At 36.5% G+C, this 25,000-nt stretch overlaps 1 protein-coding gene across 9 annotated transcripts in view; it reads left to right on the top strand.

Moving 5' to 3' along the window:
• FOXP2 (forkhead box P2) overlaps positions 1–25,000 on the top strand; it is a 569,876-nt gene that overhangs the window by 535,110 nt on the left and 9,766 nt on the right. For all 9 annotated transcript variants that reach the window (XM_040472193.1, XM_040472192.1, XM_040472191.1 and 6 more), the window contains 2 exons: positions 567–636; positions 1,417–1,580. In XM_040472193.1, the coding sequence (XP_040328127.1) occupies positions 567–636; positions 1,417–1,580 (234 nt within the window). The remainder of the gene's footprint in view (positions 1–566; positions 637–1,416; positions 1,581–25,000) is intronic.

Raw genomic sequence — 25,000 nt, 5'->3', positions numbered from 1 at the left:
ACTCCTCCAAGCCACCACCGCATTCTGTGAAGACATGGCTTTAATGCATTTTATCTACTGTTGGCCCTTCACTTTTGATTTCTGTAGTCAAGTAGGTGCTAATTTCTACATTCAAGAAATAGTTAATCCATTATGTTGTCATTTAATTAACTGTGGTAATTTGTTATGTTAATTCACGGTGTTCTCGAAATTAACTATTAATTATTTCCTGATTGCATCAAATTGGTAATTGTGTTGTATATTTACATTTTTTAAATTTTATATGAATGTTGTTCTTGGAAACAACACCTTCACAGAGCCAGACACTGAGTTAGGGGATCCTCAAGGTCACGCCCCACTGTACATCATAGTCTAAAGTTTCTATATCCCTGGACCAAGTTGATATACAATGTGTAGAGAATTACATCTCGGAAATCTATCACCTTGTTTCTGTGGCCTTTGATACATTCACTCTGGACCGGTAGTGTGAGGCAACAGTCCAGAACGTATCTTTTTTAGCTAGGATTATTGATATCCACATATTTTCTATTTTGACTTAGAAATCATCTTTATATGTTTTCTTCCAGAAGCCCAACCTTAGTAAAAAATATACCTACCAGTTTAGGCTACGGAGCAGCTCTTAATGCCAGTTTGCAGGTAATAGCATTAAATGCGCTTTTCCATTATCCTTGTATTTGAGCCTTTTGCCTTTGTTTGTTTGTTTGTTTGTTTGTTTTGCATGCTTTGTATTTAGATGGGATTGTGATTGTTCTTAAGAGTTGGTTTATCATCCAAGTAAGTTGTAGAACCTAGTACTGTAGAAAACACTGGTTCTAATTCAAGCTACTTTTGATGTGAAGAAGCAAGAAGGACACCCTGTGGCAAAATCTGGAACACTCGGTTTTCCTGCAAATGCTAGATTGATAGAAGCTTTTGCAAATGCATGTGGCTATGCATTAATATTTATCCAGGCTGTCATAAATGATTTCACATCATAGTGTTGGGGAACATGGTGCTTGTGGCAAAAACTTTAAAGTTTAATTATAATATATAATTTTTATGCAGAGGAGGCAAATGTCAGGACTTCTTTATTTTGAGCTAAGTCCTGGTCATTTTTAAAAAGCAGAGCAACTGCTTATATGTTGGGGTTTTTCACGACATGTAGGAATACAGCATTTCATTATGTGGAAGGCTGAAACATGAGTGAAAAAGTTTGCTGGGTGAGCTTCTGTTTACATTTTCGCATCACACTTAATTTGCTTGATATCTCTGCCACAAGTGGCCGCTTGGGAGTCTTTGTCCTTCCCATGCGTTTTATTTAAATGCTCCTAAAACTTCCTCGTTGGGATCTGAACCCATTAAAAGAAGATACATGTTAAAAAAAAAAAAATTAAAGGGCAGTTCCAAAGTTGTATTACACCTTCTTCGTTTCACTAGGCTGCCTTGGCAGAGAGCAGTTTGCCTTTGCTTAGTAACCCGGGACTGATCAATAACGCATCCAGTGGCCTGCTGCAGGCCGTCCATGAAGACCTCAATGGCTCCCTGGATCACATCGACAGCAATGGGAACAGCAGTCCAGGCTGCTCACCGCAGCCGCACATGTAAGTGGGTTAGCAGACCCCGCGACGGGAAGGGCCTGTACGCATATGCTTCTAGGATTCAGTAGTCTTCTGAAGTTGCTGATGACATATGAGTACAAAATACAGTTTTAAGTAGAGTTCAATTGCCCCGTGTTCATGATACGAAAAAGTGTATCGAAATCAGTCTTAATGCATCTTTTAGATTCTCTCCAATGTCCCATAATTATTATACTAGCAGTCCTCTACAAATTCTTAGCACTAGGAGCATTCTCTTGGGGGTACAGCAGGGTCTAAGATGAGTCTACATCTTATGGGTCATTATCACAGTTTGGTTTGTATGGGGCAATAAAAATATTCATGATGGAATAAGTTGTCGTAATTTTTACTACTATTACAGGTCTCTAAACCATTTATGAACTGTAGTCAAGATATTGCCCGTTTTTATAAACCGTAAAATGCAAAGTTTAACTGTTAGCCACAGTTTACATAGAAGCTAGTAAAGTGTAACTTTTTGCCTGTCTTATAAATCAGTGTAATTACATATTCAACTTTAATTACTGGTGCGTCTGTATTGGCAAGGTTTATATGTTATATTTTATGCAAGACTACGATTCCTATTAATATTTAGCAGCTAACTATATCATTAATTACTCTAAAATCTTTCCCCTACCATCTTTTTAATGGAGCTGAGAGAGTAGATGTATTAAAAATTGATGTTTTGTGGATTTCAGAAATGTGTATGACACTTTAAAAAATGCCTGGCCTTATTCAGTAGGCCAAGCATATCAGTTTCTTGTTTACTAAAAAGTATTGACCTTGGTAGAACTTAGCATTTGGGGGAAAAATTATAATCTGAATAATAAAGTGTATACACCACGCAGTTGTTAGGATGAGCCAACACTTAGGTCCATACTTCCTGGAGTTAAACATCATATACTTCTAAATTTCAAGTTATTGAGGTAAGACTAGTACTTTCTCTCATTTTTATATTTTTCCCCCATCTCTGCATTAAATGTCTAGTCAAAGACCCGAATGAGAAATGTGGTCTTTATACACGCCTATATCCATTTGACCTTTCCTAGGATATTATTTTTGTTGACTTTTTAAACATCTTCTTCTTTTTGACATATTAATGTCTTTAAGATCATGAGCTTAATTGCTTTCTAGCACTTTTACCCTATCACCTTTGCGCAAAACACACTGTGAACATTAATGTGTTTTATCAGGTTCCGAACCATTACTCTCTCAAAATGGAAAAATTTGTCTTTTGGAAGTGTCTTTAGATGTATTAAATAATACAAAAGAAGTAATAAAACTCGAAGTAGAAAGAACATGAATATATGCTCTTGAGAGCAGGAATACTCTAAAACAAGGAAAGTGAGCAATCAGACAAAAGTTTTTATACCTCTGCTTTATCCTATCAGCCAGGCAGTGGGTAGCTTGAGGCCTTTTACTTTCAGCAGTTCTCCTGAGTATGCTGGTGCTCGCTCTCTGTATAAAATGCTAAAACAATAAAACTTTAAAGAGCAAACAAGAGTTAGATCCTGTTTTCCCCTTTTTAAAAAAGACGTATTTCAGAGAAATGAAAGACGTTCATAATGAAAGTGTTTAAGCTGCTGCTGATATAACTCCCTGTGTTAATATGCAGTGGATACTGGTGGTCGTGTACCTTATGGAAAGGGTACGTAAAGAACTGTTTTCTTAAGTGTGAGCATCCAGTGATAAGAATAATGAAATAAACATTAATGATTCAGCCAATAGTTTGTTAAACATTTTATTTTATAACCTGAAATAGTCATTGGGCTGAGCTATGGCATTGCTAGGTTAGTTGTATTTTTTTCTTTTGGCAATTGCTATTTCAGACTCTTCATTTTATTATTTAGTTGAATTTAATTGTGAAATATTTCAGCAAAAACATAGGATATATAAAATAATATATAAAAATTATGGATTTAGTGCCTGATGTACTGCCACTATAGGTATATAAAGCTAAAATGTTCACAGTCAATTTATTGTATGCTTTCTGCCATATGAATTAGTGCATGTGGAAAAATAACTTAGGTGTGTTTTCCATAGAGAGGTATAAGGAAAGCTTCCCTTGCCTGTTGGAAGTAGATTTCAGGAAAAAAAAATCCGAGGGAGACCAAATCTGATCTTTTCCTAATTGATATAAATTACAATCAATTTTTTAATTATCTTGCAAAATATTGACTTGTCATTCATTCTTCGAATCTGTTTCTTCTATCATTAACTTTTTGTATATTGGACATCAAATATTATTGATGGCTTGTCACTTCAGCATTCTGTATCTTCATCTTTTTAGAGTTTGAATATGCTTGTACTTAAAGAATGCTAAGCATTTTATGTACACTATGGGGCAAAGGAAAAATATTATCTGATTCTCTCAATCAAAATTTAGCTACATATAATTAAATGCACTTCCAGGTACTTTGTAAATTAAACAGAAGTGAAAGAATTGTTAGAGAATATTTAAGTTGAATATTTCTGTGCCCTGAAATAAAGCCATGGTACTTGTTGTTATTTTGGAAGGGAGTAGTTCTACTGATGCAATTGGGAATGAGAAGTAGAAAGGCCTGCTGCTTTTGGTATATGGGCTCTAGTGACATATCGTTGGTGTTCCAACCCCAGATTTAGCACCTAATAGCTGAGTAGAATTCATTTCTTTCCTCAGTTTTCTCAGCTGAAAATGAGGTAACTAATAATAATACGTACCTCATAGGATTCTTTCAAATGAAATGAGTGCCTGGAAGATAATAATTCCTCCCCATGTCCCTCACACAGTTACTAGCTTATATTACATCTTGTAATACCTCATTGTTACTCTAAGCGAAACTAAATATGATATTAAGATATTTCACATTTTAATGCATTTTTAAGGTAGTCCATAAATGTGTGTTTAGTTTCCTTGACCATCCCTTTCCTTTTCCTCTCACCCCCTCTTATAATTCATGAAGTAAGCCAATCCACAAAAGGAAACAATATGACACAGAAGTTTATGGTAGTGAGCAGGTTACTCAGACTCAGCAGGATAAGGGATTTTTGAGAAAAGAAAAAAAAAAGATGTTATTTGAGGTTATAGATAATGAACAATCCAGATGAATAATACCAACCCAGAACAGGAACTCATGATATGTGCCTAGAAAGCATTGACTAATAGGTTTGACAGGAATCTAGAATACAAAAAGGAAAACAGAATTTAGGATGTATGAAGTGGTGGTTAGTAGACTATTGAGTGTCTTAAATATCAAGCTGTGGTGTTTTTTTTTTAGGCTGTATGGAGCCTCTTAATGTCATGAGCTTGAGTTTCACACTGTCAGAGCTGTGCTTTAGGAAGAGTAATCTGGAAGTGTGCTAAACGAAACTCACACCTGATAGGATATTCTGGAGTTGGGAGAGACTGAGAGCAGAAGATTAATTCTTGTGGTAGGTAGTACCTGACTTACGTACAAGCCTCAGAGTGGCGAGCAAGGAATCAATACAAGAAGTATTATGAGGAAAAAGACCAGATAAGACAACCCACTGAATGTTGGGGACAAAGAGGAAAATTAGGAAAAGTCATAGCAACTTTGGAAGCTCACAAAGAAAACTGGAAGTTGTAAGAGGAAAGGCTCAAGAGGGAAGACGATGTGTTCAGTATTTTACTTGTTGAATCCAAGAGCCTAAGTGTCCTTTGATTAAAGACACTGAGCCTTTTTTGTTTGTTTGTTTGTTTGTTTGTTTGTTTGTTTGTTTAGTCTTTTTATTCCACTCCAAAATGGTATAATCAAAATCCAAATGGTAACATAGTAGAATATTGAAGTATTCTCCTGGGATTGGTAGAGATGTTTTGAAGTTTTAGAAGATTGGAATAGCTACAGATTAGTGCTTCTTATAAATTATTTTAGGAGAACAGGAGATGTCAAATTGTGATCCATATTCTGCAATTTGATGCTCCATATTTAACACTTTCTCTTCACTCCAAGTTTTACTCTTAGAATGCCCTGAATGAAGGCTTTTGCCAAACTAGTGCATTCATTTTGCATTCACTACTTGTCTTTCTGCCTTTTCCTTTTTTGGCTCTTCATCTCCTTCCCCTTAACCTAAATTCTGCCTTTTCTTAGGAGCCTAGTCCTATTTTTCTAGGAAGCTTTCCTGAGTAACGGTGCTATCATGACACACACTTTGCTCCACACTTTGGAAGAGCTTGCTCCACACACCATTTACTGGTACTAACAAAGCCTATGTGTGAATGTGTGCACAAGCCTACTGCGTGCTCACTTTGCAGATAGCCCCAGCTGAAGGACAGATACTATGTTTTGGATGTATCGTACAATTTGAAACCTCCGACATGCTAACTCATATCAAGTAAGCACTTGGTAACTGTGTGATGACTATTACGAAGAATCACATGGAAGATGAGTTTTTGTGAAATGGTTTGACTTCACAATGTAATCCCTACAAGAGGAAATCCAGGATTCTCTCTGAACCCTGAAGACAAAGGGAAAACAAGGGATTTTTAGAAAGAAGAGATGACTAAATACAGTGTTTGTCTTTATGAGGGAACTCACAGATCTTTCTAAATATTGGTAAAGTTCGTGAAGTTTTATTTTGAATTTTAATTATTTAGTTTATATGTATTTTATAACTGTTCAAATTTATCAGAATAGTAAGTAGCAGCCCCCTTCACCTCATTCGTGATTGTCCTCTCAGATCTTGTTAAATTTTATTTATCTTGTTGAAGGTGAATTAAAAAAGAAAAAAAAGTACTGAAATTAATGCATTATTAATCAGATCGAATGTTCAAGGGGATTTTAGAAAAAAGGAAGAAAGGTTAAAGCTAGGTAGAATATTATAGATTCTACATAATAAGTTTTTTTAAACTTGATTTGACTCTTTTCAGCCAAATAGATTTTAAAATATGTATTTTATACTGTTGTCAAAGAGTTATAGAGTCATCATGGTCTGAACAAATGTAAAGAATACTTCCCCAGGGCGCCTGGGTGGCTCAGTTGGTTAAGCGGCCGACTTCGGCTCAGGTCACGATCTCGCGGTCCGTGAGTTTGGGCCCCGCGTCGGGCTCTGTGCTGACAGCTCAGAGCCTGGAGCCTGTTTCAGATTCTGTGTCTCCCTCTCTCTGACCCTCCCCTGTTCATGCTCTGTCTCTCCCTGTCTCAAAAATAAATAAAACGTTAAAAAAAAATTTAAAAAAAAAAGAGAATACTTCCTCTGGGGCTCCTGGTTGGCTCAGTTGGTTAAGCTTCCAACTTCAGCTCAGATCATGATCCTACAATTCGGTTCATGAGTTCGAGCCCCACGTCGGGCTCTGTCCTGACATCTTAGAGCCTGGAGCCTGCTTCAGATTCTCTGTCTCCCTCTCTCTCTGCCCCTCCCCTGCTCATGCTCTGTCTCTGTCTCTCAAAAATAAACATTTAAAAAAATTAAAAGAAATAAGAATACCTCCCCTAAGTCTGAGCTGTGTATCATTATTATTTTAGAATACTCTTCCCTTATGTACCTCACGCCAATATTTCCTCCTTCATGACTTCTTAGAGTTCTACAGAATATGGATAAAATTAAGTTAGATACTTGTTTTATATCAATGTTCGCCTCTTAAAAAGACTACTTACAGAGGATTGATGCTGTGTTCAAGCAGAAATAATTTGAACTTACTCCCTTCTCCCACAAGTTAAACATAACTGAACGAAAAGATAAGAAAACATTTGGAGCAGAGCTGGAAGGTGAACTTGTACTGGTAGAATCAGTCCATTTCCTGTCTCCTTGTAAACCTGAAGCAAAAAGAGAAGTTTATTGATATACCTACCATATTTAGTTCAACTTGGTTCTTTTTTTTTTTTTAACTAATCAGTTGTTTCTCCTTGCTCTCAATAAGTTGGTTCATCTTTGCTTTTTTTTTTTCTCTTTTGAAACATGTTAAGTGAGATTCCTATTTTTGTATTTTCAAATTTTGTTTCTAGAGATCAAAATCAATGTTCTTCCTAGACTGGTTTTGTATTGAGGCCTTTACTCACAAAGCCTTCCATTGTCATGTCGTTCCCCTTTCTGATTATTAGAGTCTCCTACTGTTGAGTTTTCAGATCATTTCTTACATGTCATTCCTGAATCCTTTCAGCCTCTGTGTCATTTCAAAGTTCTACTCGCTAATAATATTCTACATTAGTTGCAGGTGATTATTATTTTCTCCCTCTTATTAAAGCAAATATTTGAAGTTCGAGAGTTAATGATCTTCCATATAGAATCAGAATGTTAATATGGTTCATATAAGACTAGAAAATAAATCTGTTGTCCTTAGAAGCCAAAACTTTAGAGTAATGAAATCAAAGGCTGAGGCATCACATAAAAGGAGTCATATAGTAGTATTTCAGGACTGCAACAGGGATCACATTAATCTTTTTGATTAACATGTTGAACACGTATTCTACATGCCCCAGAACTTTCTATACAATGTGTGTCCTAGTCCTCTTTACAGCATCCTCTGCTTCTTGAGAACCTCAGTGGTTGTATCATTCCAATGATAAACTTCAGCCTCTCTTGGCAATTATATTTTGCAACCAAAGAGCACTAAAAAGGACCTCCGGACTCCCATTTTGTAAAACAGTATTGAAAATCAAATATAAATCGTGACTTGTCATAGAACATAATAAAGATATTCGCGTATATAATATTGCCTTGCTTCCTTCTCTGCTCCTTGGCTGCCTTAAAATTTAAATTGCACTTTGTAGGTACATGAAGAATTTGCAGACCCTACACCTTTAGTTGGTGACATTTTATGTAAAATCCCTACAGACCTTAGATCTCTCTGTGGACAAAAGCATTTAAAATTAAAGTGGCTCGGGGCGCCTGGGTGGCGCAGTCGGTTAAGCGTCCGACTTCAGCCAGGTCACGATCTCGCGGTCCGTGAGTTCGAGCCCCGCGTCAGGCTCTGGGCTGATGGCTCAGAGCCTGGAGCCTGTTTCCGATTCTGTGTCTCCCTCTCTCTCTGCCCCTCCCCCGTTCATGCTCTGTCTCTCTCTGTCCCAAAAATAAATAAACGTTGAAAAAAAAATTAAAAAAAAAAATTAAAGTGGCTCTGTATTTCAGAGGAAAGCAGTTGAAAGTGACTGACAAGTTGAGCAAGTAGAATGCTCTCTCTCATTGTTTTCATGCTGGTTAAGCCCACGCTATTTTTTCTGATATTTTGGATCATTAAGAGGCATTTTGAAAAAACAAAAAAAAAAAAAAAACAAAACAAAAAAAAGAGCATTTTGAAGCTCTAAACATAAAAGCTTTTTTTCCTTTTTCTTTCTTTCTTTCTTTTTTTTTTTTTTGCTTTACATACATTTTTGCAGATTTTCTAATTCACAACTTTTTAGTCACCTTTAATTTTTATTTTGTTGATTTATTTATTTATTTATTTATTTATATTTTGGTCCTAGCATTTCTGGGCCTCATAATTCTCATTCTGAGTTAATTCCATTTTTATTTAATCTCTAAACTTTTCATTAACTTTGCTAGTTAGCTTTGAGATCTCTTTCCAAAGTGATTGTACAGAACTTATGATTATGCCAGCTCTTTATCATCTCATCTTTTTTTTTTTTTTAAGTGCTACAAGTGTGGCTCAGTGGCTGCTGTTCTTTTTTACATTATTCCAGTCCCCATATGTGGCACTTACAACTCATTCTAGTTCCTCTTAATAAAAAGATCCTCCCAGAGGTACAGAGCCTTCAGCTAAAAGGTGTTGTCTCCCTACCGTGCCAATTGTGGGAATTTGTGGGTTCCTATAGGGTTTTGAAGGATTTTTATAGAACTATACAGATGATATCTGACATCCATGGCTTGAATCCCCACCATTTAGGCAAAGTGTGTCGGAAAACTTTTAGCTGACAGTACTGTAGCTTACTGATTTTATTTCATATCTAAAGAAGATACCTTGTTAGAAGGAACATCTTCATTTGCACTAACATGGTTGAGCCTTAGAAATTTCCTTTCTCTAAGGGTCAAAATGTCATTGACTGCATTGTTAGAAAAGGAATATTGCTATGCTGTATTAATTTCTTCCTACTTCTACTACCAGGGTGAAATGAAGATTTTAATATACCTGTATGGTGTTTTAACTTCAGCTTTTGACATGGGGTTTGGGAAGTGGATGTATATTTGGCAACTATAGGAATTTTATGACCAAAGGTATTTATTACATGAAGTCAGCTATCATTTCAGAATATTACTTAATGTGAAGTTACTTTCCATGATGAAAAATTATATTTTAATATGTGTTACAATTATATGTATTTTAACTAGTTTATCAGAATTTAAAATTGATCATTAACATGAGTGTCACAATATACTTGAATATTTTGACACCAAAACTACAGTATAAAACTTTTTACTGGGTTTCTCTATTCTGTAAGCAGTTTCTATCATTAGAATAGAATTAAATAATTCATGTAAGCAACAGATGATCAAATAGTTTAATATAACTAGTGGAAACTAATGTTCTTGTGTTCATTCAACATTATCTGAATCTTTGAAGACTAAAAATGGAGTAACATCATCAAAACATTTAAAAGTCAGAAGTAACAGTATTCATTCAATGTATACTCATGCAATGTTACCTTACTCTATAAAAATTTGCATTTGCAACATTAAATATAAGCCCTTCGCTGGGGCACCTGGATGGCTCAGTCCGTTAGGCTTCCGACTTTTGACTTCAGCTCAGGTCATGATCTCACAGTTCACGAGGTTGAGCCCCACATCAGGCTCCATGCTGTCAGAACAGAGCTTGGAATACTCTCTCTCCATCTCTCTCTGTCCATCCTTCATCTATTCTCTCTCTCTCTCATTCTATCTCTCTGTCCATCTCTCTCTCAAAAATAAATAAATGAACGTTAAAAATAAGATTCCTTTTGTTAATTTGCAGGTTAAAAAAGGACATAATGTATTAGATTTAGAACAAGAGGTAACTATTGGCTTTATTCCCTATTTCAATCTTGTGTTTGGAACTAATAGAGCATAACTTAGCGTAGTTCAGGAGAAAACTGAACACTGAGCCAACACTACAATTTAATTTGAGCAGAGAAATAGTTTCAGCAGAGCGGCCAGTCTCACAGATTAGACAGACCTAATGACATGAACCATATGTAATCCTGGTGGACAGCAATCTCTGTAAAGATATCCAGGAGAGAGCTTCATCAAAGGCCAGCAATGGATGGACAACATCCCATCAGGCAATGTGGCAAAGGGAAATAGACCACAGTCCAGAAAATGGGTGAGCCACATTGGGGGGGGGGGGGGGGCTAGTCACAGCCGTAGGGCCCAGTTATAGGACTTTGAGGGCAAAGTCTTCAAGGAGCCAGAAGCCAAGTTATCAAAGAGGGAATTAGGAACAGGGATATACATTTTGCGTACCTTTATATCCATCCTGACATTTTTGATTGACACTTATTCCAAGAAACAAGGCAAACACATTTCTTGGATAAATAGTTCAAAGGAGTTCCGGAGCAGCAGCAAAGCCCCCTTAATGGCGAGTGTCAAGATTTAATTTAGATTTTCTTTTATTTCACTGGCCTACAGATCAGAAATATAAAGATCCTAGATCCACAGCTAGATGTTGGTTGAAGGTTTCCATTTATGAGACACAAAATTGAGTAGTACCAATTATATCTCAACATGCAACTAGTTTTAATTCTGAGATTGGGCAAAATCTGTTCATACTCATCAAGGATCAAAGTAATTACAATTGTATTTTCATTTTATTGTAGCTGTTTGGGTAATATCTATTACTTTTATAAATCAAATAGAATGATAAATCATAATGAATTTTGTTGTTATGTTTTTTTTTAAGAGCACTGCAGCAAAACTATCTGAAATCATTTGGGAGCGAGCCTTCAAATCATGTAAAATCCAGGTCCTTTAAACAATGTTGCATAAATTTGAATAAATTTCAGTATAATGCTGAAGGTAAGGGCAAGAAATCTTAGAGAAATTTTGATACACATATATATGCATACAATTTATAAAATTATGTTTTATTAACCTTAGTCCACCTTTTTGTTATATTTCTTAGAACTTCTATTGACTTTAAATGGAACTTTAGATCTCCATCTTGGGGTCAGGTCCATTGGGATGTAGGATAGAATTATAAACTCCATCCTTGAGACTAGCAGTGTATCTTAGAAAAGAAATTTTTATTACAGTTATCTGGAAACAATATTCCTTTCAATCAAATAAATGGCTGTGATTTTTAGATGACAGATTAAAGGAGATATAAGATTTATTAACTATATTAGGATTAAAGTTGTATTCTGACCTTAAGATGAAAAATTAAAATTCATTTGTCAGTTTATTTTTAGCCAACGCAAAAAAGGTGTAGGAAATTTAGCAGGGCATTTTCTAATTATATTCTGAATGAAACAAGTGATACAAGGTATACATGGAAAGAGGAATCACTTGTTCACTCCAGTTGTTCTGTCTTGCTCTTCCTGGTTGCACATTTCTGGGAGGAGGAATGTTTTTATTTTCATCAAGAGATAAGCAGAATTTTTGTCTTTTGAAATGGGGTAATAACTGGAGTAGTAGTTGCAAGTACTGTTCTAATGGTAGCTATGTGCAGACTCATTCAAATCAAAACAAAGATAATTCAGACAACAGAAAAAATTTTGTGGTAAATGTTATTTTAATTTACAGAAGAGAAAATCTTGAAAAATAATAAACTGGAAAAAATTTAACTATACTAGTATCTGTTTTGTAATTTCTTTAATAAATCTATAGCTAATTTTTCATGTCTAGTGGCTTTAATATATGGCCTTCTTATTGACTTTTGTAAAACAGAATTATTTCTCTGCTGTGTGTTTAATTTAGGAAATAAAATCTGTATTTTGGCAGAAGGAGGATTATTATATCAAAAGAATAAAATCTTAAGTAAAATTAAGCAAATAGTTTCTTAATGTCAGTGTAGGTAACTTTAGTTGTTTAATTACTCACATTAGGCTAAGATCATCTCTCATTTTAAAAAAATACTATGAAGAGCACCTGGGTGGCTCAGTCGGTTAAATATCCAACTCTTGATTTCGGCTCAGGTCATGATCTCATGGTTTGTGGGTTCAAGCCCCACATCAGGGCTGTGAGCTGACAGTGCAGAGCCTTCTTGGGATTCTCTCTCTTGCCTCTCTCCCTGTGCCCCTACCCCACTTGCTGTCCCTCTCAAAGTAAATCAATAAAAGTACAACGGAAATTTTTTTCTTGTAAAATCAAACTTTTCCTTTTAAAACTTTAGTTTCATTCATTACCTTATTTCTTTGATATGTTAAACTAAAATACTTCCTAAACAAAATATTACTCTAAAAGTTACAAGTGTTTAAGAAACAGGAATTGTTTCTCATTTCAACCTGACTTTATACAAATGGAGATAACTAAACTTGCAAATTTTATAAATCTACCCTTAAATTCCAAATATAATTATATCATTTCCTTGTATTTATACTAGAAGGAAATGAGTAAAATTGAATTTCCACAATCTCCATTTTTCATATGCTTTCTAAATGTACATCAATTATCTCACTAGTTTTCCTCTAAAACTTCTTCTTTCGGGGAAAAAAAGACTTTTAAAAAATTATTTGATGTGATTGAATCTTCTATGATACCAGTTGATAGAAGTTAGCTACTCAAAAGTAACAAACAAAACTAAAAATTGAGTGTCATGAAGCTAAATCTTTGTGTCTTAATAAAGGATCCTGTGCTTATATTTTAGAATTCATTGTACATCGTTAAAGCAATGATATTTATGTAGTAAGCATAAAGATTGCACAATTAGCAAATTTGAACTAATTGAATCAAATTTTTTTCCAAGCATATATAAAATTGATAGTTGAAGTGCTAGTCTTAAGCACTGGGCGTTGTATGGAAACCAATTTGACAATAAATTTCATATATTAAAAACGAAAACAAAAACAAAAACAAAGTGCTAATCTTATAATTTGATTTTTTTATAATGCTTACATACTAGTAGTTATCATTATTCATTCTACAGTTCTGTGCCAAGAACTAAATATAGACATTATAAATAGCTAAAAGAAAACCCCATCTTATCCAGGTATTTCCTTTTAATTAGAAATATTTTGATTTGGGGGCACCTGGGCGTCTCGGTTGATTGAACGTCCAGCTCTTGATTTTGGCTCAGGTCGTGATCTTACCGTTCTGAGCTTGAGCCCCGTATCAGGCTCTGCACTGGGCATGGAGCCTGCCTAAGATTCTCTCTCTCCCACTCCCTCTGCCCCTTCCCCTGCTAGCTTGTGCTGTGTGCTTTCCCTCTCTCTCTCTCTCTTTCTCTCTCTCTCTCTCTCTCGAAGAAGAAGAAGAAGAAGAAGGGAAGAGAAAAGAAAAGAAAAAAGAAAAGACAAATTTTGATTTTTTTGGTGAAATAGTGAAAACCTATACAAATCAATGGACAGCATATTAGCCTATAGCAATACTCATTATACTCTGATATTTTTTAATGTTGTTAATCAACAATTAGGACATAATGATAAAAAAAAGAGGTAAAGAATTTGTACGACTATAAATATTTTCTGTTGGAGTTAACCAGTGTATATACCATGCAAGTTAAAGGTATCCAAACTAAATATATTAAATAGAAGTAATGCATGGTTTAAGGACTACACATATTTCAAGATATACAGTATGTTTCTCAAAGTACTGTAAATATGTTAATTTTACTGGATAAATATTGCTATATTGGGTCAAATATAATCAATATCCACAGTAGAATTGAAGCATTAGGGCCCTAACACTATTTCTGAGAATAGTTTTTTGAGTATTCTCCCAGGAGTAACATTTTTTTTGTAGTAATGATTCATAGTTACTGAGAGAAGCATGTTTTATCCTTCAGGTGTGCTACGAAGGGGAAAGGTTAAAAATATTCTTACTGGATTTTTAAAAAAATTTTTTTTAACGTTTATTTATTTTTGAGACAGAGAGAGACAGAGCATGAACGGGGGAGGAGCAGAGAGAGAGGGAGACACAGAATCAGAAGCGTGCTCCAGGCTCTGAGCCATCAGCCCAGAGCCTGACGCGGGGCTGGAACCCACGGACTATGAGATCGTGACCTGAGCTGAAGTCGGACGCTCAACCGACTGAGCCACCCAGGCGCCCCTGGATTTTTAAAAGATGTATTATACCTCTTCATATAAAATGCTTATTATTCTTTTAAGTAGGTACACTGTATGAAATATATTATAATTTTTCTGAAATAACTTGGATTATCTAAAGAAAAGGTACAAAGATATCTCCTAATCATTAAAACACAAAAACAATTTTAATCTAGCATTACATTTAGTTCTGACTTACAAATGTGTGATAAAAGTAACTGTACATTTCCTAAAATTACCCATATTGTAGATATGAGCTATTAATTGTAATTTTTACAAAGCATTTGTGCATATACCATATTACTTAAGACTTAAAATTTTCCCAACAAGTGTCCCCTTAGGATGGACACTGGGTGTTATATGTAAGTGATGAATCACTGGGTTCTACTTCTGAAGTCAAGACTACATTATATGTTAACTAACTTGAGAATAAAATAAATAAATAAATAAATAAACAAACTAAAAAATATACATAGAAAATAATGATACATGCTGTCAATAAATAACTAGCACATTCTTTACATGATCAATTAACCTGGTTTTAGAGCAACCTTGAGAATTCCTAATTTCTTGATTGAATGACCAACAATTTATCAAATGCTACCATATGTCTAGTCCTAAAAAATAAAAAAAAGAGAGAGACTTAAAATTTTATCATTAGCTTCATGGTGTTAGTAAATATTGTATTTCTGAAAGCCTCAAACAAATTTACATTGTGCCACTGAGTTTTTCATAAAAAATGACATATAAATATTTTAATTGTTACATTTGATAACTGTTAAATAAGGACACACTGTTGTGATTCTACAATCTAACATCTATTGACTTAAATATATTTGGAACATCTCAGTTAAAGAGAACTTTATTCATAGTACTTTCTTAATCTTAAAAACAAACAAACAGGGCGCCTGGGTGGCGCAGTCGGTTAAGCCTCTGACTTCAGCCAGGTCACGATCTGGCGGTCTGTGAGTCCGAGCCCCGCGTCAGACTCTGGGCTGATGGCTCAGAGCCTGGAGCCTGTTTCCGATTCTGTGTCTCCCTCTCTCTCTGCCCCTCCCCCGTTCATGCTCTGTCTCTCTCTGTCCCCCCAAAAAATAAATAAACGTTGAAAAAAAAATTAAAAAAACAAACAAACAAACAAAACTAGGACGAGTGTATCAGATCTTTTACTTAGTCTTGAATAAGAAGAAAATGAAGACAATTTATATTCCTCTAAGGAATATATTATGTGACCACAATCTGGAAAGATAACCCCCCCCATTATAATTTCACTCTTTGCTTTAGGATATGGGCAAAAATTAACATTTCTTCTGCCTTTCCTGGTGCCTTGAGTGCTTATAAATTTCATAACCAAAGAACCAACACATTCCTTTAGGCAATGAATCAGTCTATTAATGTAGCTAGGCCTCTGTTTGTGTTTTGATATATACTATTATTGAGAGTGGTCTGTAAAAGTGAGAGAGAAACTGGAGTGTAAAAATCAACTGCTACTTGGCATTTCCTTCTACTAGAGGTTTGGCAGGTTGAACATCACAGAAATAAGTTTCATTCATTTGATTGAATAAACATTTAATGAGCAATTATTATATGCAACGCACTGTGCTGGAAAGTGGCAGATGGTCTATACCTACAAAGAGGTAAAACTCTGGTAGAGCAATGGATATCTGCATAGATAGTGAGAGAGACCAAGTAAAAGAATGAAGACAGTTACCAGCCTGATTGTAAATTCAAAGAACTAAGTGTAGGCACACAGAGAATCAGAAAAGGCTTTGTGGGAGCTCTAGCTTTGAGTTAGGCTTCACATGAAGTAAATTTTTAGGGTGAACTTTATGAAATTATTTCTATTTGATGGATTTTGCTTACAAAAATACCAATCAAATTTCTCAACCTAATATTAAGCAGAGATGAGGTAAGAGAAGATAGGTGCAAAGGATTTAAGGATTACAAGCAAAGGTGACTATCATTCAGAGAACGGGCAATAATTCCTTTGCCTTGGTGTGGCAACCAGCCTAGAGGAGAATGCCTGTGTGATGGGATTGGACAGAGGGAGCCCTATCTTAGAGTTCATTAGCCTCCAAGCTGATGATAGGGTGGGGGCATTTTTAAAAATCACCAATTATTTGGAGTTTCTTAACAAGACCCTCATGGGTATATGTTACCTACTTTTAAAAAGGCTTACCTTGGGGTGCCTGGGTGGCTTGGTCGGTTAAGCGTCCGACTTCGGCTCAGGTCATGACCTTACCGTCCGTGAGTTCGAGCCCCGCGTCGGGCTCTGTGCTGACAGCTCAGAGCCTGGAGCCTGTTTCAGATTCTGTGTCTCTCTCTCTCTCTCTGCCCCTCCCCTGTTCATGCTCTGTCTCTCTCTCTGTCTCAAAAATAAATAAAAACGTTAAAAAAATTTTTTTTAAAGGCTTACCTCTTTTTTTTGTTATTCATCTCTAGAAATAGTAGAGTTTTTGGACTTGAGAAAGTCACCACACTTTATGCACTTTTCCTTCGCTATTCAGTTTTCAAATACGTTTTTAAAGTTTTTGTTTAAATTCAAATTAGTTAACATACAGTGTAATATTAGTCTCAGGTGTATAGTGATTCAGCACTTCCATACAATTCCCGGTACTGATCACAAGTGTCCTCCTTAATCCCCAACCCCTATTTCACCCTTTCCCCCACCCACTTGCCCTCTGGTAACCCTGTTTGTTCTCTGTAGTTAAGAGTCTTGGTTTCTTGGTTTGTCTCTCTTTTTTTTTCCCCCTCTGGTCATTTGTTTCTTAAATTCCACATACAAATTAAATCATATAGTATTTGTCTTTGACTGACTTAATTCACTTAGCATAATTCTCTCTAGTTCCATCCATGTCCTTGCAAATGGCAAGATTTCATTCTTTTTGATGGCTGAGTGATATTCCACTGTACGTATATACCACTTCTTCTTTATCCATTCACCAGTTGATGCATACTTGGGCTGTTTCCATAATTTGGCTATTGTTGATAATGCTGCTATAAACATTGGGGTGCATGTATCCTTTCAAATCTGTATTTTTGTGTCCCTTGGGTAAATACCTAGTAGTGCAATTGCTGAATCTTAGGATAGTTCTATTTTTAACTTTTTGAGGAACCTCCATACTATTTTTGAGAATGGCCACACCAGTTTGCTCTCCCACCAAGACAGCAAGAGGGTTCCCTTTTCTCCACATCCTCGCAAACACCTGTTTTTTCTTGTGTTTTTAATTTTAGCCATTCTGATAGGTGTGAGGGTGATATCTCATTGTAGTTTTGATTTGTATTTCCCTGATGATCAGTGATGTTGAGCATCTTTTCATGTGTCTCTTGGTTATCTGGATGTCTTCTTTGGAAAAATGTCTATTCATGTCTTCTGCCCATTTTTAAATTGGATTATTCATTTTTTGGGTGTTGAGGGTTTGTAAGTTCTTTATATATTTTGGATACTAACCTTTTATCAGATATGTTATTTGCAAATATCTTCTCCCATTCCAAAGATTGCCTTTTAGTTTTGTTGATTGTTTCCTTCACTGTGAAGAAGTTTTTTTATTTTTATTAAGTCTTTAAAATAACATAAGAAGGGGTGTCTGGTTGGCTTAGTCTGTTAAGCATGCAACTTTGGCTCTGGTTATGATCTCATGGTTCATGAATTCGAGCCCCATGTCAGGCTCTGCATTGACAGCTCAGAGCCTGGAGCCTGCTTCACATTCTGTGTCTTTCTCTTTTTGTCCTTCTCCTACTTGTGCTCTCTTTCTCTCTAAATAAATTAAGAAACAAACAAACATTAAAAAATATATAAGGTGACATAAGAACACAAAGTAAGGATTAAAAATATATAAAATATCTAAATATCGAGTATCAATAGCCTTTATGAGTTTTTGTGATCATTTCTGCTACTGACTGCTCTCTCAATCACAAAGAGTACTATAGAGATTCATTTTCAATATCTTCTCATCTTCCAGTTTCTACTATCTCCCACTTTCTGGGATCTACTTCTCTTCCTTGAGCAATTAAAACAGAAAATATAAAGATTCGTCAAAATTGTATATGAGTTATAGACAGTCATCTCCTCTTTTAACTTCTAGAATCTTCTTTTAAACTTGAGATAGAACATGCACACATGCTGGGGAGGGGCAGAGAGAGATTGGGGAGAGAGAATTCCAAACAGGCTCCACACTGACAGAGCAGAACCCGACAATGGGCTCGAACTCACGAACCATGAGATCATGACCTCAGCCAAAGTCAGATACTTAACTGATTGAGCCACCCAGGTGCCCCAACCACTTAGAATTTTGGACATAGATGTAGGTCCTTCTAGCTCCGTGGTAGAGCATAGGAGGGAACTATTTCACATACACATAAATTTAGGATCAATGGATGCAAAACCATTTTACTCCGTGGCCTACAGCCTAAATTTTTCACTGCTCTCCACTGCTCCTAATCCCTCCACCTTAGTCCTAACCATCATTACCTGTTACACTGTTTTAGTGGTCTCCTACCTGGGAATCCTCCCTCCAGTGTCCTACACTCAGTGTAAGCTTTGCAAGTTAATCCTCCAAAACTCTTCTATCTTTTCGCTGCCGGGCTCAGAAACCATCAATAGCCCTTCAGCTGGCAGAGAATAAATTTTAAACTCCATAAAATGCAACTCAAGGGCCCTTCACCATCTGACCTTGCTCTGCTTTCTAACATATTTCTTTATTACTAACCCTCCTTTCTCCATGGCCTCTGCACACTCTCAGGTTTCCCACAACACATTTAAGATTATCCATTTTCCCCATTTCCACTCAGAAGGTCCTTTCCCTCGTTTCTGCATTATGAACATTTTCACATATTTCAAAGCCTGCCTGAAGTGACACCTCCCTCTTTCATAAAGTACTCACTGATTGCATTGCCAGAATTTACCTCCCCTCTTTCCTAACACTTTGTCAACTGTGGTACTGATCACATTCTGCCTGGTATCAGAGTTACTTTTGTATACATCGTACCTCCTATTACATTAGAAACTATGAAAACAGGAACTATTGTTCATATCAGCCCCTAGCCCAGTGGTTTGCACATAATGTCTGTTGAATTCTTTTCACTTTTAACAAGAAGTAACTTTTATCCATCTAGAAGCACTTCCCTTTCATTTACTGACTTTGTACTTCTCTGTCAGAGAGTAATAGCAGACTTTACGTCTCTCAGTCACTAAATACTTGCTCTCCCTTTATCCAGAGAAATTCCAAATAGCATTCTAGTTCTCCCAAATGCAAGTTATATTAAATTAGGAGGTGGGTTTATCTTCTTTAAACTAGAAACATAAGCCACTGCATTTCTGTAGAAAATCAGAGGCAGTGGACTACACAGAATGGCTGAATTCGAAATCTTCTATTTGGGGGCACCTGGGTGACTGGCGTCTGACTGGCTCAGGTCATGATCTTGTAGTTCGTGGGTTTGAGTCCTGAGTCTGACTCTGCTGACAGCTCAGAGCCTGCAGCCTGCTTTGGATTCTGTGTCTCCCTCTCTCTCTGCCCTTCCCCCACTGACACTCTGTCTCTCTCTCTCAAAAGTAAATAAACATTTAAAAAATCTATTTGGGGCGCCTGGGTGGCTTAGTCGAGCCCAATGTTGGGCTTGGCACTGACAGCACTGACAGAGCAGAGCCTGCTGGGTATTATCTCCCTCCCTCTCTCTCTTCCCTTCCCCCACTCATTCTCTCTCAAAAAATAAAAATAAAAAAAACTTTTTAAGAAAAATCTATTTCGGGGCGCCTGGGTGGCGCAGTCGGTTAAGCGTCCGACTTCAGCCAGGTCACGATCTCGCGGTCCGGGAGTTCGAGCCCCGCGTCGGGCTCTGGGCTGATGGCTCAGAGCCTGGAGCCTGTTTCTGATTCTGTGTCTCCCTCTCTCTCTGCCCCTGCCCCATTCATGCTCTGTCTCTGTCTGTCCCAGAAATGAATAAACGTTGAAAAAAAAAAAATTAAAAAAAAAAAAAAAAGAAAAATCTATTTCATGGAAAGAAAAGTTTTTAAACCATTCGCAATGAATTTGTGGATTCTTGTTTGAAAGAATATCCACTATTTACCAAATGGATCATTTGCTTTAAAATCAAAGATGAACTTGTTTCCAAATCCACCTAAAGAAATATGCCGTATTTATCAGGTTAAGAACGACTACAGTGACTATCAAACATGATTACCTTCTTTCTGTGTCCTCCTGTGCCAAAGGTTTGTACTCTTACGTCTGTAGTAATACAGATGCCTGGCTTGTGTTAGGTGCCCAATAACTAAATAAGTGGCTGGCAAAATCATCCAATCCAGACTTCATAGACTCCTGCCTTAAAATATGTTAAAAATACGTCTCTTTATTATCCCTATTCAAGTTTTCAGACAATAAAAAAATCAGTGACTCCACCGGTTTTATTCTTTCTTTCATTGTGTCCATAAGTTAAAAAAAAAAAAAAGCTAATATTTTGATGTTTCAAATGCATATCATCTATTTTGTTCCTGGAAACAACTGATTTTATTTGTTTGAAGTAGCTTCTACTTTACTTATTATTAAAGACTCTGTTAAGGACTGCAGTTTAATCTGTACGATACCTCAAGCCATCCCTGAAGGAAGCAGCACATAAATTTCAAATCAGTGAAAGGAAAACACGGCATGATGAACATCGAAACCATCCTCAAACCCAGAAAGAACTATCATCAGGATAGTCAAGGATTTCTCTCTTTTGTCCATTTGAACTTTCTCTTACTTTATTGTCTTAAAAGAATGCCATTAAGAGTATACATACATTGCAGGTCTTCTTAGAGGCAAATCATCTTTCCCAGCTGTGAACTCCTCCTGTCTCAATCGCTCCTTCTCTTAGTACACTTATGGAGGGCAATCTTGTAGTTATCTGGGTACATATTTCTTCCATATTAGACTGCAAATTCTTTGATCGCTATTTAAAGCCCCCACAGTGCCTTATATATGGAAAGTACTCCATACACTTTTGTTAAATTAATTATTGGCACTAAAAGATAATAGTTACATGTTATTGGCTCTTACTGTCAGAGTGAGACTGATGTTCTTTACATCATTACAGACACAGAGGACGTGGCTCAAAACACAGCACAAAGGAATTTTTGGCAGAAAAAAAAATTCCCCAACAAGTGTATGTTTATTGCTATATCTCTGAAAATGTCCACTTTTGAGTCAACTTTGGGTTAACCTATGTAAGGTTTCTTCAGCTAAACATACACTATCAGACTCCATAAGCCCTAATGTGCACAGCAAATGTGAGGCAAGCCTGGACCATTCAATGCACACATGTTAATGATTTTAATGGCAAGCTAATGATGAGCCCTGGGATGGATGATGGAGGAGAGTAAGTGTAGGAGGTCGGTGTACAGGGCTTTTCAATGATGGCCCTTCTACTCTGAAATTTGCTTTCCTCCGTTGATCTAAAAATGATCCAAGATATGACCTGGGCTTCTGGTTTAGTGTTTCTGTGTTCAGGAAATTATTAGTAAATAATTCTTTGGAATAATTATATTAATATGTCATGTTATTTTGTTCCATTGACTTTATTACCTCAAATGTACTTTTAAGGAAGCGCAGCTGTTACTAGGATTACTTTAATAACCCTAATGCCAGGCATCTGATATGTGGGGGACATATATCATTCTTTTATGACTTTTCTGATATAGTAATAAAAATCTCACATTGGGAGAAGGGCTAAAATATTTTTAGAGCTAATTAAACTCATACAGTGTTTAAAATTAGATCATATATTTATACATATCTTCTCCCAAATGTATTTAAGGTTGTAATTATATCATGACTGTATCTAACATTCATTGATCACTTATGACCCAGGCACTGTTCTAAGTGGTTCACATATATAAAAAAAAAACCACTTAATCCTCCTAACAACTGTATAAAGTGGGTACTTTATTACTCCTCCTTTATGAGTAAAGAAAAGGACATATAGAATAACTTCCCAGTCACACAGCTAGGACGTAAGGAAGCCAGGATTCAAACCCAAACATTTTATCCTTAAAGCCCACTATATCATTAACCACTTAACCACTGCTACATGACCAAAGGTGATAAATGAGGTGCCTAAATTACTCAGTATTACTTTATACTATACTTATAAGTTAATCAAAATACCAAGTACAGGGGCGCCTGGGTGGCGCAGTCAGTTAAGCGTCCGACTTCGGCCAGGTCATGATCTCGCGGTCCGTGAGTTCGAGCCCCGCGTCAGGCTCTGGGCTGATGGCTCGGAGCCTGGAGCCTGTTTCCGATTCTGTGTCTCCCTCTCTCTCTGCCCCTCCCCCGTTCATGCTCTGTCTCTCTCTGTCCCAAAAATAAATAAACGTTGAAAAAAAAATACCAAGTACATATAATTTACTATTTTAAATTACACCCTAGTAATTAGAACCTATAAAATATTTTCACTGGAGAAGAGGATACAGAAGGCAGAATTGGTGAGCACTGAACAGAGAGGGTGTTTCTTTAAAAGCATTCCTTTATTTTATTTGAATTGTCAGAAATGTTTCTACGGTGGAGGGGAGTATTTTCGCAAGAAAAATTAATGATCTTACAGTGGTGTTAACACATGGTACCTTAAAAAAATGAACACTACAGGGGGCACCTGGGGTATCTCATTCGGTTAAGCACCCCACTCTTGATTTCAGCTCAGGTCATAATCTCACAGTCATGGGATCAAGGCCCACGTCAGGCTCCCCTCTCTCAAAATAAATGAACAGGGGCGCCTGGGTGGTGCAGTCGGTTAAGCGTCCGACTTCAGCCAGGTCACGATCTCGCGGTCCCTGAGTTCGAGCCCCGCGTCGGGCTCTGGGCTGATGATGGCTCAGAGCCTGGAGCCTGTTTCCGATTCTGTGTCTCCCTCTCTCTCTGCCCCTCCCCCGTTCATGCTCTGTCTCTCTCTGTCTCAAAAATAAATAAATGTTAAAAAAAAAATAAAAAAAAAAAAACAAAATAAATGAACAAACAGTAAAAAAAAAAAAAAAAAAAGAAAGAAAGAAACAGTATAGAAATATCCACGTGTTTTCCTAAAAAGAAAATATCTGTAATGGGGACAAAAAGGGAAAGATGTTGCTAATGGCCACAGAAGAGATTAATGCCTTATTTGTCCTACAACCCACCAAAGGCATGTGGTTTCCTTGTGTTCAATTTCCCTTCAGGTGTCATATGAAGCATGGAAGCATGGAGATCCAAAAATGTGAAATATAATATGAATGGAGATAATCATGGTGGAATTTTATTTTTATTGAAAAAGATTCCCCCCACCTACAGGCATAGGTCCTATAACTTTCAAACAATCTTATTCTCTGAGATGCTTAATCTCTCTTGTTACTTTTTTATTTCTTTCTTAGATATTGTGCTGGTAGCAATAAATATTTTAAAAATTGAGTATTAATAATTATTAGCTTTGGTTTTAGTTTATTTTTAATAAGTTAGCAGTCTAATACTGTAGCCTTAAGGGAAAATTTTATTTACATCTTTCCGAGGTCTCATACCTTGTTTGTGAACTACTTCTGGATGGTAAGGATTCTAAGTATACTTAGTTCCAGAGAGAAACTTTCCCTCTCTCTCTTTCTTTAAAGTAGGCTTCATGCCCCACATGGGGCTTGAACTCATGACCCTGAGATCAAGAGTTGCATGCTCTACAAACTGAGCCAGCCAGGCACCCTGAAATTTTTTTAGAATTAGTGCAAATGAGGGACACCTGGGTGGCTCAGTCAGTTAAGTGTCCAACTTCAGCTCAGGTCATGATCTTGTGGTTCATGAGTTCCAGACCTATGTCAGGCACTCTGCTGTGAGCTCAGAGCCTGCTTCAGATCCTCTCTCCCTCTTTCTCTCCCCTCCCCTACTTGCTCTCTCTCTCTCTCTCTCTCAATAATAAACATTAAGAAAATCTCTAGAATTAGTGCAAATGAAACTCTGAGTGACTTGATGGCACGTCATTTATCCAATCAACACATATTTACTAGGTGCTTGCTATATCCATTGCTCTCCTGATCTGTGAAGTTCATAGCCTAGTTGGCAAGACTTGGTACCGCCACCACTAGAAAGAATTAAGTTCAGTGCACTTGATGAAGGCAACATGGGATAGCAGAAATAACAAGATTCCAAGAAACATTGCAGAGGCCAGCATGTATACTAGTCCTGGCTTTACCTGTACTTGTAACACTTGGAAAGTGACTCCCACTCTGTGCAATAGGAGCGTTGAATAAAATTATGGTACAGTTTTAAGATTCAAAGGTTCTGTAGGTTCGAGCATTAGAATGATCAACCAAAAAAAAAAAAA

This window comes from Herpailurus yagouaroundi, unplaced genomic scaffold, assembly GCF_014898765.1.
Source record: "Herpailurus yagouaroundi ecotype Mexico unplaced genomic scaffold, PumYag 100, whole genome shotgun sequence".
In the NCBI taxonomy this organism is placed as follows: domain Eukaryota; kingdom Metazoa; phylum Chordata; class Mammalia; order Carnivora; family Felidae; genus Herpailurus; species Herpailurus yagouaroundi.
The sequence above is the reverse complement of the archived record's forward strand: the minus strand, read 5'-3'. Positions and strand labels throughout refer to the sequence as shown.